This window comes from Panulirus ornatus, chromosome 14 (genome assembly GCF_036320965.1).
Source record: "Panulirus ornatus isolate Po-2019 chromosome 14, ASM3632096v1, whole genome shotgun sequence".
Classification (NCBI taxonomy): Eukaryota; Metazoa; Arthropoda; class Malacostraca; order Decapoda; family Palinuridae; genus Panulirus; species Panulirus ornatus.
This window is the reverse complement of record NC_092237.1, coordinates 7,579,600-7,594,975: the sequence shown is the minus strand read 5'-3', so window position 1 is coordinate 7,594,975 and position 15,376 is coordinate 7,579,600. Positions and strand designations below refer to the sequence as shown.

Here is a 15,376-nt window from a genome sequence, read left to right as displayed (position 1 = left end):
AGAGAGATGTGTGGAAATAAAAAGAGCGTGGTTGAGAGAGCAGAAGAGGGTGTTTTGAAATGGTTTGGGCACATGGAGAGAATGAGTGAGGAAAGATTGACCAAGAGGATATATGTGTCGGAGGTGGAGGGAACAAGGAGAAGTGGGAGACCAAATTGGAGGTGGAAAGATGGAGTGAAAAAGATTTTGTGTGATCGGGGCCTGAACATGCAGGAGGGTGAAAGGCGGGCAAGGAATAGAGTGAATTGGATCGATGTGGTATACTGGGGTTGACGTGCTGTCAGTGGATTGAATCAGGGCATGTGAAGCGTCTGGGGTAAACCATGGAAAGTTGTGTGGGGCCTAGATGTGGAAAGGGAGCTGTGGTTTCGGGCATTATTGCATGACAGCTAGAGACTGAGTGTGAACGAATGGGGCCTTTGTTGTCTTTTCCTAGTGCTACCTCGCACACATGAGGGGGGAGGGGGATGATATTCCATGTGTGGCAAGGTGGCGATGGGAATGAATAAAGGCAGACAGTGTGAATTGTGTGCATGGGTATATATGTATGAGTCTGTGTGTGTATATATATGTGTACATTGAGATGTATAGGTATGTATATTTGCGTGTGTGGACGTGTATGTATATACATTGTGTATGGGGGTGGGTTGGGCCATTTCTTTTGTCTGTTTCCTTGCGCTACCTCGCAAACGCGGGAGACAGTGACAAAGCAAAATAAAAAAAAACATAAAAATATGTGTATCACTCTTGTTAACAAGCATATACTCCCTGTACAGCTATCCCTACTAATTCCATTCTCCCATCTTCCCACAAGTCTGTTCATTACCATATTGTTTGGAAATGATTATTTGTACATATCATTTCTGCATTAGCTATCTTTGTATTTTTTCTAAATACAATGACAATAAATCTAATACTACATACGAAATTCTACAAAAATTATCTTGTTTCCTTTCAACTAACAATTTCATGGAGAATCATTACTCCTCTACGTATATTTATTGAAAACAAACTTAAGATAACCTATTTGGGATTACTTTAGTAAAACAATTGTACTTTATCTGTTGCAATGCAATCTTAATGCAAAAAGTGTAAATATTTTACACAATAGCAAACAGTGGGTGCGTGAGCACTGGACACTGAGCAGATGGGTAGTGTGTGTGACCTGACACAATAAGAGTTAAGTGACTGAATCTGTAAATTTTCAATCTAAAAACTTTTACTCTCCCCAATCATATCAATCTCAAGACACTTCTCCCTTAAAGTTGAAGCCCCCTTTAAGGATTATGTTTGGAACAAAGTTCATATGATTTCATATCTTACCCATCTTGTATTATCATGATTTCAGATAAGGTGATTTAATAAACTTATTCCTAAAAATCCACCTTATTTCAGTAATCAACATTTCAACCACACTTGTCATTAGTGCTCAACAGTTCCCAGCACAAGAATAAGTATCTTAATGAATTAAAGTATTCTAAACTGTGGTTTTCTCTGAATAATTATAAAGCATTCTCTACATAAGACATGTGGTAATGCATGTAGAGCTTGAACAGAAATGAGAGAGATGATAGAATATAAGTGAAAAGGAGTCATTATCTAATAAACGAAGAATGTTATCAAAATGTTCAGAAATTCTGCTAGCACTAAGTTGCAGTTCATCAGGATATGAAATAAGACACAAGAAAAAATACAAATACAGTATAAAAAGAGCCCTGTGGGTAAAATCTTGACCTCCTTTCAGAAAATTTAATCCTAAAACTCCACCCAAGGGGGTCTAATCCATCCCTCATAAAAATAAGGGTTTCAAAACAGAAATGTTGTGTATGCACCCATAAATTCAAGAAAGCATAATGTAAAACTCGTTCAAGGGGTAGCCACCATGAAGTTTACAGATCATACTCAAGGGGAATGTGGGTGACAGTTTACAAGTTATGAAGTCTTCTTTCCTGTTATATTGTATAATTTTCCTTGGTGCTTACTGATACAGCTACTTCAACACCACAAAGAGCAGATTTCATGACAATAACGATAGAACTGGACATCCTATCACAGAAGAGGATCGTATCCTGAGGTTCATTATTACATGGAAATTAACATTAGTCTTCTGTCAATGGACATCCTATCACAGAAGAGGATCGTATTCTGAGGTTCATTATTACACGGATATTAACATTAGTCTTCTGTCAATCAATGAATTCCTTTCTTTCTACACTAATACACTTACCTAGTTCAACATAGCAGTTCATCACTCCAGAAACGAGCCGTGTGTTGATCGTCTCACCATTTCTTTCACGTTCAATTAGTTTTAATACTGCATTTGTTACCTGTAATGTTGGTGACACATTTATTAATAAAGCCATAAAGTGCAAATGATTTCTTAAAAGCATCAAAAGATAGTAGTGGGGTCTTCACAGAACAACTGGATTTTGTTCTTGGAGATCTTATTGTTCTAGCTGACTGTCATTCTATGAGTGACTGGAACCCATGTTATAAAAGGGGTGGTGGCTACATTCCTGACGAAATATTTCCCCTACCTAATTCTCCTATATTGACTATCTACATATCTTAATTGACATTCAATATACCACGCTCCATCATGATGTAAATTAGATTCTGAATAAGCTCTTGCAAATTCAAAGTGATCCTTTCACACTTTTGTATCTAACTGGCAAAACTCAGCTTAAGCAAAAATTTTGCATATTTTGCTTCTACCCACAGGAACACATGTTTGTAATGTGTGCCTCATCTATAGGCATTAATAATTTCAAAAAAATTTTTTCATGTCAAAAGCCCTATATCCACAGTACTTTACAGTCCTTGTCTATTACTGATAAGGAAATCTCAGAGTTCTCATCTCAAAACCACAAACATTTGCTCTTTCCAAATGTAACATCCTGAGATGAAGCTTGTTAACCTTACACATGTCCCTTCTCATCAATTCTTAATAAATGTTGCCCCTAAATCAAAGGTTTGTTCATATCTTAGGTGATTTAGTCAAAAGTCATCTCCACATGACGAAGACTTCAGTCACTGTGCATTAAATTTATATGCACTACAAGAACAGCATATATTTGCCTTTAATCTTAGATGTTAGGGTTTAGAAACCTTAAAGCAACACAACTGCATCACTTGCCCTGAACTTAATTTTCACTACCTTAGTCGCAAGGACCATTTGCATCCATTAAACTAACTAGATGAACATAAAACTAATGAAGGTTTCATTGAATGATTTTCAGGCTTCCAGAGGTAATTGATACATACCTTCCGAGATAACTAAATTCATTAAAGACTTATGTTAGGTACCTGAAAATGTCTAGAGGAGGAAGTTAGTTTATATTTCCTGAGGAGGACAACTGTTGAAGCATTAGCAATTAAATCCAGATTAGCAGATCTTATCTCATTGCTACCTATTTGTGTGTACTTTCTCTAACCTGCTTTACCAGCTTAGACATCTTCAGAGCCTGGCTGGTTGTAAGCATAAATGCCTGTCAGTGAATATGCATGATGACAGAAGTACACTACTACAGTGATTCTTTCAACTATGGGATGTCTTACCTTTCCCAGTCACCTACACTTTTACATAATAAGACCTTAATCCTAACATGTATTGAGTAAAGAGAAACTGTACTTTATTCAATTCCCCTCAAGTCTAGTACTGTGCTGGTACAAAACTTTCTTATTCCGACTGGGGGTAAAACAAAAGCTTATAAGCCTGCAGTCCTTAAGAAAGTTATCAGTTTGGCACTACCTTAAACTCATTCAATCCTTTGGTCAAATTTATAAGGTACCCATTTATGGTTTGTTGCACTGGAAGTAAACATTCTTTAATATTATCATCTACAATGAACTTTATTTCTAGGAACAGACTGCATCCATCATTAAAGTGCATCAAACTGCCAAGCAAAGCCAAAACACTGTGTTTGGCTACTTGTGACATTCAAATGAGAGGAAATATATACATACAAAACATATACATGTACATGGTATGTTTCAGTATACCAAAATTCTAACTTACCTGCTTATTTAATGGCTGAAATAGATGGTCCCGCCAAGTTACTAAGGCTAGTTGATAAATTTCGTAGATACCCTTATGACCCTCATCACATTCGCGTTTTACCCAATGTCGATTCAAGTAGGCACATACACCATTCAAAACCTATAACAGAATAAAAGGTAATTCATCATAATCAGTTAACAGAAGAACATCTCAGATTTCTTATACCTAACAGTTTCTCCCATTTCAGTGGGGAAGCGTCAGGAGCCAATGTGTAACAGCCCCATTTACACCCATTCACTCGCTAACAGTCTTGTATAATGTTTGGACACAAGAGCCTATCAATGTTTGGACACAAGAGCCTATCATCTACAGCCAAGCTCTACACTCTACTCCATGGCTTACAATGACCATCTTATATACCATGGTCCAGCTCACTAACAGCATGTCACCCCTAAAGACAAAACTGATGCAATCTATTTCATCTCATGCACACAGCTCATCCTTTTAAAAGTTAAGGCTCTGATACTCTAAAGCTACCTTCATTCCACCATGGATCTTCTAAGTGAATCTCTCTTCACCCAGTCCCTCTATAAATCCAAGACATTTCAGCATAATCTGCCTAACCCTCCTCGTCTGCTGCACTTCTTACCAGTACTAAACTCCTCCCTTACACTATCAAACTATCTCAGGCATTAAATTTCCAACATGTTTCTGTATTCATGGTCGAAGAATTACAATCATACAATGTTAAGAATATTAAACATTAAAGCACACCCCTTTTTGCCCAGAGACACTGAACTCTCCCTCTATAAGTTCCTTAATGCATCCAGGACCTAAGCTCTCTCTTCCTTCCTAAAGGTCACTTCAGCTACCATGGTTCCATCCACTCCCACATATCTAAACCACTCTACTTCCTGCAGGTCTTACCAATTCATACTTACACTCACACTATTTTGTCTTACTTCCCCGCTGCATCTCATTTGCTCATTTTTGTTTATATTTACTTTCAACTTTCTCCTCTGAATGTGGCATGAATGAATCTGGATAAAGCATGTGATAGATGTAACATAAAGGCCTTGTGGAAGGTGCTACCATCTAAGATGTAGATATCATTTATGTAATCACAACTCAATATCAGTCATACTGTATAAAAAAAAAAAAAAAAATAAAATCTGAACGGAGGAAAATGGGCTTTAATCTCAAAACAATTCCACAGATCCTAAACAAGCCAAGAGGCAGAAATTTATGCTTAAATCCACAAGTCATCCATCTTCGATTCTGAACAACAGTGAAGGAAAACCCATCAATCCAAAACTATAACTTGTCCCCACTAATAATGCAAATGAGTGAACATCTTTAGTCAGCAAGACAGACTATATGAACAAAACTACCAGTGACTGCTAACAGATGGTAGCACTCTACTTAAGGCATTTCTCTGCCATAAGCAAATGACAGTACTTGTCAACAAAGTTAGCTATCAGGCAGATGGGTTGGCAAGAATGTCTTCAGCTATCACTGTTTAGGTTCAGTAAAACCCCTCTGACTCATAGCCCATTTTCTCAAGGTGAAGAAAAGCCATAAATAGATAAGCTTGTAATCCGATGGAAAATCAGTCTTCTTGAGAGGCTGATGTCACTTATTCATTGTCTGTTTGGACGAAAGGATATCAGATTTCAGGGGAGGTAAACATAAATTCAACTGCCAAAAGATATTCAGTCATAAGGCACCAAAGAAAAAAAATTAACAGCAGACTTTCAATTTCTTACATTAATAATAAAAAAAAGCACATGAAGACTCCTCTGTGATGCTAGGGTTCTTAGCTTTAGTTGTCATGACAAATGGCTAAAGAATAACTAAACATACTGACTCAATTAAAGCAAAATGTTCAGATTCACTACAAAAACTCTTGAAACGATTACCAGACAAAGCAGAATGCCACTAAATAAAGGAAAAACAAATGATCACCTGTTCAGCAGGTCATCATTTCCAGCTAAGCCAAACTAAGTAATAATGATACACTTCAACCAAACCTACAGTAAACACCAAACTACTATCATGTTCTGAGTAAATGAGATGCTTCAAATATGATCTATCCAAGCATCTGTTTCCTAGGCCAACAAGAACTAAAGTTTTGCTAACATGAGACAATCAAAATTCTGCTGTAAAAACTAAAGCTCCATCAAAAAAGCAGTCACAACAACTTACTAAAGGATTTGCTACAAACTGTCAACATGCAAATATGGTTCCCTGTATTCTACATAACCAAAGCTCTACACAATTTCCAAAAGGAATTGGCCCATAAGGATTCACAAGGATTCCCCTTACTTCCTGTAGAGAATCATCAATATACTCTTTGGAGCACAGAAATGGTAAGCTTTGGAGTCTGTCTCATATGAAAAATTCAAGTAGTTTACCAGCAACAGACAGAGATCTGTGTGCTGAAGACAAGTCAAAATCTTGATGAGATATTGCATAGACGCAATCCCCTGAAGGATCACAAAAATTCCCATGTAGACACCCTCCAACTTGATTCCCCAAGAGTACCATCAGTGAACTAATAAAGGCACAGGAACCTTAGACTTCTTTTACCAATGACACAAGGTTATGAAGAAGTTTTAAGACCAAGTTATGTTGAGTGGATGCACCTGAAAATGGCAAATGAAGCATAATGCCACTGAAAACAGTCAATAGGCATGAAATAAAAACCTGTTAGACAACAAAGAAGAGCGAATCAGCTCAAAGAGCATCAACATTAAAATTTGTATCATGAGGCATATAGATATGTATATTTAGATTTTTACAAAATTTTCTTAATCAATGAAGACATCAAGATTTCTCACCTTACTAGAAAACTGATACTCTTCCCACTGTCTAGTGTAGAATCGTAGAACTTCCTCATCCATCAGATCTACTCCATCCTTTTACAAAGAAATTAACTAGTTAATTACTTTATATATTATGGATATAAATGAAATAATTCTATATGAAGAATTAAATTCAGATGACAAAACACAGGTGAAATGGAAAGTAATGCTCATCCATTTTTGAACTTCCAATAATCAGTGTGCCTGTTTATACATATACAAACATTATATGTTATACAATTACTTTTCACCAACTTATAAGCTATAACAAATCTATGTTTTAAAAACTTACTTTCATAAGTGTAAGAAGGTATGTTTTAAGGAAGTCTTTAAGGCGCTTGTACAGCTCAAGGCCAACAAACTGTGCACCTCCACCTGCTGCAGTGCTCTTTTTTGCTCGAGGTCCACCACCACTACTCCCTGCCTTGGTTGACTGTTGGTGTACCTGTCATGTAAACAGTGTCAAATTACAGAAAAATGCAGCTCTATTTTCACAGAAAAAACACAATGCACAAGGACTGATACTTAAATCTATGAAGAGTCTGTATATTAGAATAAGAATGTGTTTATGATGATCCATGGAAATACTATACTGCCATACTATATGAGAAGCAAGAAATTGCAACTACCCCTCTCATTCAATCCATGACAATTCATAAACCACTAACATTCTTAAACACTTTTGACAATATGAACAACCATCAATTATATGATGAATGTACTTAAAATGCCATGAAGTGTTCAACATAATTCATGTGAACATCAAAGTATGAAAGAGAATACAAAGAGACTTTATGGGTCTTAGAGAATTTTTTTTTTGTCAGAAATCAATCAATATACAGAATATAGCAAGAATTAACACATACAATAAACAAACAGAAACACAATTATGTAGGTGAGACACGGACAGAGAAATGCATCTAATTGGTGCATTAAACCTGCACACCACCATGCATTTACTCCCTCATGAAAAACAAACAAACAATGCACACCTAAAACTTCAAACCATTCCTATGAGCTCTGTCATAGCTGGATAATTGTCTGTGTTGTTTTTCTTTGGGGAATGTGTCACCAATTTACCTTGTGTTAATGTACATTATTCATGTTCTCATGCGTTCCTGCTATTAGTTTAGGAAGACAAAAGAATTACCTATGCAGTGCCAAAAATTTGGCATTACCATGAAAACTCCCATAAATAGTACTATTTCAAATATCTGCTGTATACTCATGCAAGACTAAGCAAACAATGACAAACTTACCGAAGTACAGTAATTATACACATGTGTGTAGAGTTGCATGTAACGAGGTCTTGACATCTCTTGACTGTTGTATACCTGTCACATAAAAACTAATTTCAGAGCAAAATAATATCATAATTCTTTACTATTACTGTCCTTACAGGCTTGATATAAAAATCCTCTTCTTTAAAAAATCTGTACTTTATGTATACACCGCATGAACATCTCAGCAGATAAATAAGGAAAACAAAGTCTTTGATATAATTTCATTTCCAGTTTAGCATCTTCCCTTTTGACTGAACAAACAAATATAATTAAGTCCAGTTATCATCCTAAATCTAAGTCCAGTTATTATCCTAAATTGCATTTCTTTCTGAAAGATCTAAACTATCTTTCACAACATAAAAATACAATCAGTAAAAAAATTGACAGCTCTCCAAATTTCCCACTCAAATATTCTGTATTTCAAGAAAGTTGTGAAGTAGTACCTTCATTCTATACAAAATATTTCATGCGTAAATAATCTCAAAAATTACATGAAAATAAAGCTACAGGTAAAGAGGAGATTGTTAAATAGGAACACTAACAAATTTGCTTTCAAGAATTCAATAAAAGAAAAATATTCACAAAAAGTGTTAAGCTCTTAGATAACAAAATATTACTGTTTTGCACAACCACTACAAGGTAATAACTTTTTAATTTTCTCACCTGTTCAATGCCCTGTCTAAGATCACCCCATATTTGGTCAAGATCAATTTGTTTTAACCCATGTGGATTACTACTGGTGTTGGTACTACTGCTGCTGCTACCACTGCCACTGCCTCCACCACCACTACTGCTGCCTCCTCCTAAACCCCCACGCTGACCCGACATTTTGCCTGTAAAGAAGATTTGTAAAAGTTCAGAGCATTGTTCTTACATTTAGCAAATCATTATCTATTCATTCATTTTACTTTGGCATTAAGAACACAAGACTGAGCCATAGAGAGAATATCCTCACTTGGCCCCCTTCTCTGTTCCTTCTTTTGGAAAATTAAAAAAACGGGAGGGGAGGATTTCCAGTCCCCCGCTCCCTCCCCTTTTAGTCGCCTTCTATGACACACAGGGAATACATGGGAAATATTCTTTCTCCCCTAACCCAGGGATACAATCAAATACATACATATATATACACATATACTATTCGCCATTTCCCGCGATAACGAGGTAGCGTCAAAAACAGAGGACTGAGCCTTTGAGGGAACATCCTCACCTGGCCCCCTTCTCTGTTCTATCTTTTGGGGAAAAAAAAAAAAAAAAAAAAAAAAAAGGGGGAGGATTTCCAGCCCCCCCCCACTCCCTTCCCTTTTAGTTGCCTTCTACGACACGCAGGGAATATGTGGGAAGTATTCTTTCTCCCCTATCCCCAGGGATATATATTTTTTCTTTTCTTTTAAACTATTCGCCATTTCCCGCGTTAGCAAGGTAGCGTTAAGAACAGAGGACTGGGCCTTTGTGGAATATCCTCACCTGGCCCCCCTCTGTTCCTTCTTTTGGAAAATTAAAAAAAAACGAGAGGGGAGGATTTCCAGCCTCCCGCTCCCTTCCCTTTTAGTCGCCTTCTACGACACGCAGGGAATACGTGGGAAGTATTCTTAATCCCCTATCCCCAGGGATAAGGGATATATATATATATATATATATATATATATATATATATATATATATATATATATATATATATATATATTATCCCTGGGGATAGGGGAGAAAGAATACTTCCCACGTATTCCCTGCGTGTCGTAGAAGGCGACTAAAAGGGGAGGGAGCGGGTGGCTGGAACTCCTCCCCTCTCGTTTTTTTTTTTCTAATTTTCCAAAAGAAGGAACAGAGAAGGGGGCCAGGTGAGGATTTTCCCTCTAAGGCCCAGTCCTCTGTTCTTAACGCTACCTCGCAAATGCGGGAAATGGCGAATCGTATAAAAAAAAAAAAAAAAAAAAAATATATATATATATATATATATATATATATATATATATATATATGAACAGATGCCCATTCCCTCCAAGAACTCCCTCCACAGGGTGGCCACAGCAAAAGTCTCCATAATAACTGGTGAACTCTACTGCTGCTTCTTAGCCTTTACTGCCTCACCCTTAACAGGCCACTGGCAGAGGGAAACTTTAGCACAGTGTTTCCAGAGGCTCCTAACTAATGTTCCTACCAATTACTACTACTTAATGTGACTGTATAATCTTCCAACCTGCTACATGGACCTAATGGTCATGGTAAATGTCCCTACCTACTACTTGTATCTACTACTCCACCAGTTTTGCCAAAAGACAGGGTGAGCACATAGCACTCACCGCAGGAAAATCTAGGGTTATGAAGAATGAGTTTAAGAGTGAAGTGTTGTAAAGTGTTATATGAGACAAGGAGAGATTGTATCCTTGCAGACAAAGTGCCAGCAGCCCATGAGTGGGTGAGGCAGAAAGACAGCTACTAAGGTAATAGGAGTGCAACTTGACAAATGAAGTGCTAGCTCTCTACACAGTTGTCACTAACCCTGAAATTCTGCTTCTGTAAGATTTTCCCAAACAATCCAGAACATATTCCCTTTACTATGCTCTCTTATCTGGTATCAATATTTGCATAATTTCCTGTGATATGAAAATCCCAATATCATCCCTTAATTAAATGTTCCCATTACATGGACAGTACAACAATACAAAAAGCTAAAAGCACTGTTATATGTAATAATTTCAAGCAACTACAAAGAAATAAATTTTGTTGTATCTAAATTCTGTGTTCAAAGTTCCAGAAAGTTTCTGAAAGATAATTACCAACACAGTAAGCTCAAAACAATTCCCATATATCAAAAGGTATGTTTGACAATGTTCTTTAAAGAATTAAAGGAGCAACCTTAATATTCCTCAACATGTAAGAATGAAAAGAGCTGTTTGTAGTCCTAATTCTTAGAGTTAAATGGGTAAAAGGAAAGGAGGAAGAGATTTGCAATAAGAAAGAAAGGTCATTATGGTCAGCCCTTAAACTGGGCAGTCCCCACAATGAAACTGTGGAAAACAGTACCTAGATGTGTGCCTCAGGTCCAAGCCTTGGTGGTAGGGACACATGCAGACAGCTCAAGTGGCCTGTGGCCAAAACAATACCACCATCAAGGCACACAGAATGAGATGGTTGGAGAGATGTGACACCTGGAGAATCAAATGAGCCTCTGGCCTCTAAGTGTGAAACAGCTGCTCTTGAGAAAAGTACTCATGGTACCCTTGCAACACTTAGCCACAAACACTTAAAACAAGATATAGGGAGCTACCACATTTTAGCACTGTCGAATGTAAGCAGGCTACTGCTTCCTCGTTCAGAGATGGTGTGTTGTTACAAATACAGAGGAAACGGGATCAGTTTGAGAGAAAACATATTTGGAAGAGGGAAAGGAAAGTGGGATACAGCATGTAAAGTGGAATCATTTGAATAAAGGGGAACACAGTAAAAGAGAAGAGAGATAATCATTTACGTAAAGAACTGGAGTTGTGACAGGCCAGAACCTTGACAAAAAAACAAAAAACAAACAAACAAAAAACAGGTGACAAGAGGTAGAAGTCACTATCACTGACTACTGCAATGGAATGGCTAAAGAAGAAACAAGACTTTAGGGAACATAGAAAATCAGATAAACCTAAGGACGAAAGTACAGGAAGCAAAAGATATTAGCAAGGATCAGAAATCCTTAGGGCTCCCTTTGAACTCGAGGAGGTAAAGCATCTAGTCCATATACAATGTCCACTTGGAGCTGGGAAAGTACTTAGTAGACTTTGCGAAAAGCTAACTGAACAGAAGTTGGCACAGATGTGGGGGAGGATTAGATGCTAATTCATCCAAAAATAAGATGAGAAAATAAGGTACCAAAATGAGTGGCTTTATTAGTTGGGGAGCAAGCTATAGATCAATTAGGCTGTAAGACTGGAGGAATGATTGAATTACAAATGTCAGTTAAGATGATTTTGGCTTTGCTGCATCAGATCACTGTGGGAAGTAAACTAACCTTAGTTTTTCATGAAAACGGAAACTAAAACTGCTTCTGTATTCACTTGGTCTTGGGTTCAAATTCATTTACCAAAATGAAGAGCATAAATACACCAATACCTTTACAGTAAATGTATAAGATGCTACTTTGATAATGTCTAAAGTTTGTTAAACGGTGAACAACTATCTAAATCCTTTAAACCACTTACTTGATAATCAGCTGACTTCTCCTTTGAAATGAAAATTATTGCCATTCTTTGGAAACAAATTTGTCAATGGAGACAGAAGCATTTCCTTGCTCTATAATTCCATGATGCATATATATATATATATATATATATATGTTTATTTGGATATTTTGTTATGAATGACTTTCACCACTTATGTCTAGTTCTTAACCCATCTGGACAAAAAAGTAAAATGCAAGATCCTTGATTCTTAGTTGCTTTCCATGAATTTCACTTTTGAGGTTCGCATCTGCATTCTTCGTTTCAGGCATAAAAAATGGAGCTCCGTACTTGGTAATCCATGAACTATATATCATTGCCAACGATTGTTGCATATCATCAGTGCTGGGATGTTTCCAATCTGATACACTCATTCACTTATCAATAAAGTGTACAGTAAAAGTTTTACTTACTCTCACAACAAAAGCATCTTTAGATATTGAGTGAATCTGTTCTGCAATGCGAGTGTAGTGTTTAAAGAAAGCAATAAAAGTTGAAGATCATGATCTGAAGCATTAAAACTGATTAAATATCAAAACGGCAATAGTGGCATGGGTCATGCATATCAAGGGCAATGAGATCATTAGAAAAAGTATGCAAAACAAATGTGAACATAGCAACAGAAACAATGAAAAGCTCATACAGCCTCACCTAGTAGTAAAGTATAATAGAAATATGTCAATATTCAACTGGTTCGCAGCTGGGGATAACTTGGAATGGCTGCTGGTTGGGAGGTTGAGGGTTAACTGGCTAGTCTGCTGACTGCTTGGTGGCACTCATAAGCACTGTGCAATGCTCAAACATGGGTGTGACTGGTATATGTTGGCTAGAATATTGAACATTAGGATAAGTCTTGACTGCAAGGGAGGTTTTCACAAATTTTGTTCATTCATCCCAAGTGTATTAACTACTTTTGCATTAAACCATCAACAGATTCACTGTAAATGTGATATCTCACAGCAGATGGAAGTAACAAAAGTGTAATTTGACTATATGACTGAAATTCAAGGTTAATTTTGCCTACTTGGGAAAGTCTCTTGAGGTTTTCAAATGTTCTCTATTTCCTGACCAAACTAGCATCACATGCAAGTAAATGTCAGCTGTTTAAGAAACCTAGGTGAGCTTTTCATGTTTTGTTGATTGTAAATGAGCATTTTACACTATTTCACCCCACACTTTTCCTGTTCCCCACAGACCTGACAACCATCAACTTACCTATTATCATACAAGAGAATATAAGGTTTGCACTTCCCTAATCAATAAATCATACCATTCTGAGAACATCTTTGCAATTCAACGGTAAACAAGGCTGTGGGACTAAACTGAATCATTCCTAGCCTTTTAGCTTCATCAGAGTCCTATATCCACACCAATTACATAAGAAACGTTTGTTCACTTCAGGCCAAACTAAACCAAACCAAGGATAGGAATGTGTAACTTCATCCAACTAATCCAAGAATAAGCTAACTCTGACTGATAACCAAACCAATACAAAGATAAACTACATTTAACTAAACCATACCAAATCAATGTTAAGATAGGTTTGTTTAACTAAACCTAGAATAAGTTAGGTTTGTGTAAGTTATTCCTGCATGATATTCATTGTACTTAACCTTATGTTGCCTCTGGTTTTCCTAGTCTTCCCTACTTTGAAGGGTTAACTTAAAACTGCAGGGCAGGAGGATACGGAGCTGCACTTAAAAGACACGGAAATCACTCTTCCTCACATATTTGTCACCTCAAACATCTAGTTATTTGCCCTGTGAAGTTCACTCTTCCTCACAGATTTGTCACCTCAAACATTTAGTCATTTGCCCTGTGAAGTTATGTACAAATTAACTGAATCACAGTGACGCAATGTATGAAAATCTCACAACATATTTCCCTTAGAAATTTACATAGAAACATCTTTGGTGTATCTTCACTACTGCCGTCACTATTGCATCATTCATGTACAACAATCTGATATAAATGTTAGATACGATATCTCGTAGGAAGGATAATGTCGACCCTGTCACCAGTCACACCAACAACCTCCTCCACAACCAATCTTTACCATTCTACCACACCATAAATTCATCAATCTGCCTTGGATTCCCATACAAACAATAACCTCATATCAAATACTTAATGATTCAAACACGAGAATTTCCCAGGAGAAATTATAGTTTCAAGACAATGATATTTCCGTCCCTAACACCCACTGAGTCAGGGAGACAAACGATCCCTCTAAAACCCCTAAAGCAGCTCACCGTGTGTGGAGGTCCTGGTGCTGTGGGTTGTTAATGTGTGGTGAGGACAAGACAAAAATCACTTGTTGTTCGCCAGGAGAGCCGTAGCTCGGGTCACTTCCTTGATCCGCCACAGCTCGCCCGTCGGACCCACTCTCTCCTCTCACTGGCACTCTCCCATCACTCTCACTTCCCCAGCAGTGTTCTGCCACCTGCAAACTTCATTCCGCGTTATTCGCTACCTTCATTTCCAGATGATAAAACAATGACACTACCTTTCTTCACTATCAAGGTAAAACAATCTAATAGCTATGTGCGCATGGAGGACGGACACAGGTAGTGGGAACCATAGGGAAGTGGAATGGTAAACATTTACGTTTTGTGCTCTATGACAATAAAAAGAATACATGATAAAGTCACATAAATAAATATCACTATTCTGTCCATAGATATTCATTAATATACAGAATGCAAAGCAGTGCATTCTATTTATCTTTGGACCCCACTACCTGTCTTATCTTAGGAATGACAGGGACCCTCATGTTTATATGATGGAATATCCTCTTATAATGAGGTATGCCAGTAAAAGCAGAACAATTTTCACTCTATTTGAATAATGTAGACCTTTACATGTAATGAAATGAAAAATCATACATGTAATTACCTTTCCCTTGTTCAATTTATCCGCGCGCGCGCTTTTTAAAATGTCACCCCACATTGGATGTGGTTGCCAGCTGTGTAGCAAATATATGTCATGTTTTTGAGTATTTCTTCTTGTAGATGAGATTATATT

General features: G+C 37.1%; 1 protein-coding gene across 1 annotated transcript in view; it reads right to left on the bottom strand.

Moving 5' to 3' along the window:
* Positions 1–14,896, bottom strand: part of Cul1 (cullin 1) — a 38,140-nt gene extending 23,244 nt beyond the window's left edge. The window contains exons 1-7 of the mRNA XM_071669515.1: positions 14,605–14,896; positions 8,811–8,980; positions 8,124–8,198; positions 7,157–7,309; positions 6,841–6,918; positions 4,019–4,159; positions 2,228–2,327 (exon numbers count right to left, since the gene is read on the bottom strand). Coding sequence (XP_071525616.1) covers positions 2,228–2,327; positions 4,019–4,159; positions 6,841–6,918; positions 7,157–7,309; positions 8,124–8,198; positions 8,811–8,975 — 712 coding nt within the window. The 5' untranslated portion in view covers positions 8,976–8,980; positions 14,605–14,896. The remainder of the gene's footprint in view (positions 1–2,227; positions 2,328–4,018; positions 4,160–6,840; positions 6,919–7,156; positions 7,310–8,123; positions 8,199–8,810; positions 8,981–14,604) is intronic.
* Positions 14,897–15,376: the final 480 nt, after the last annotated feature.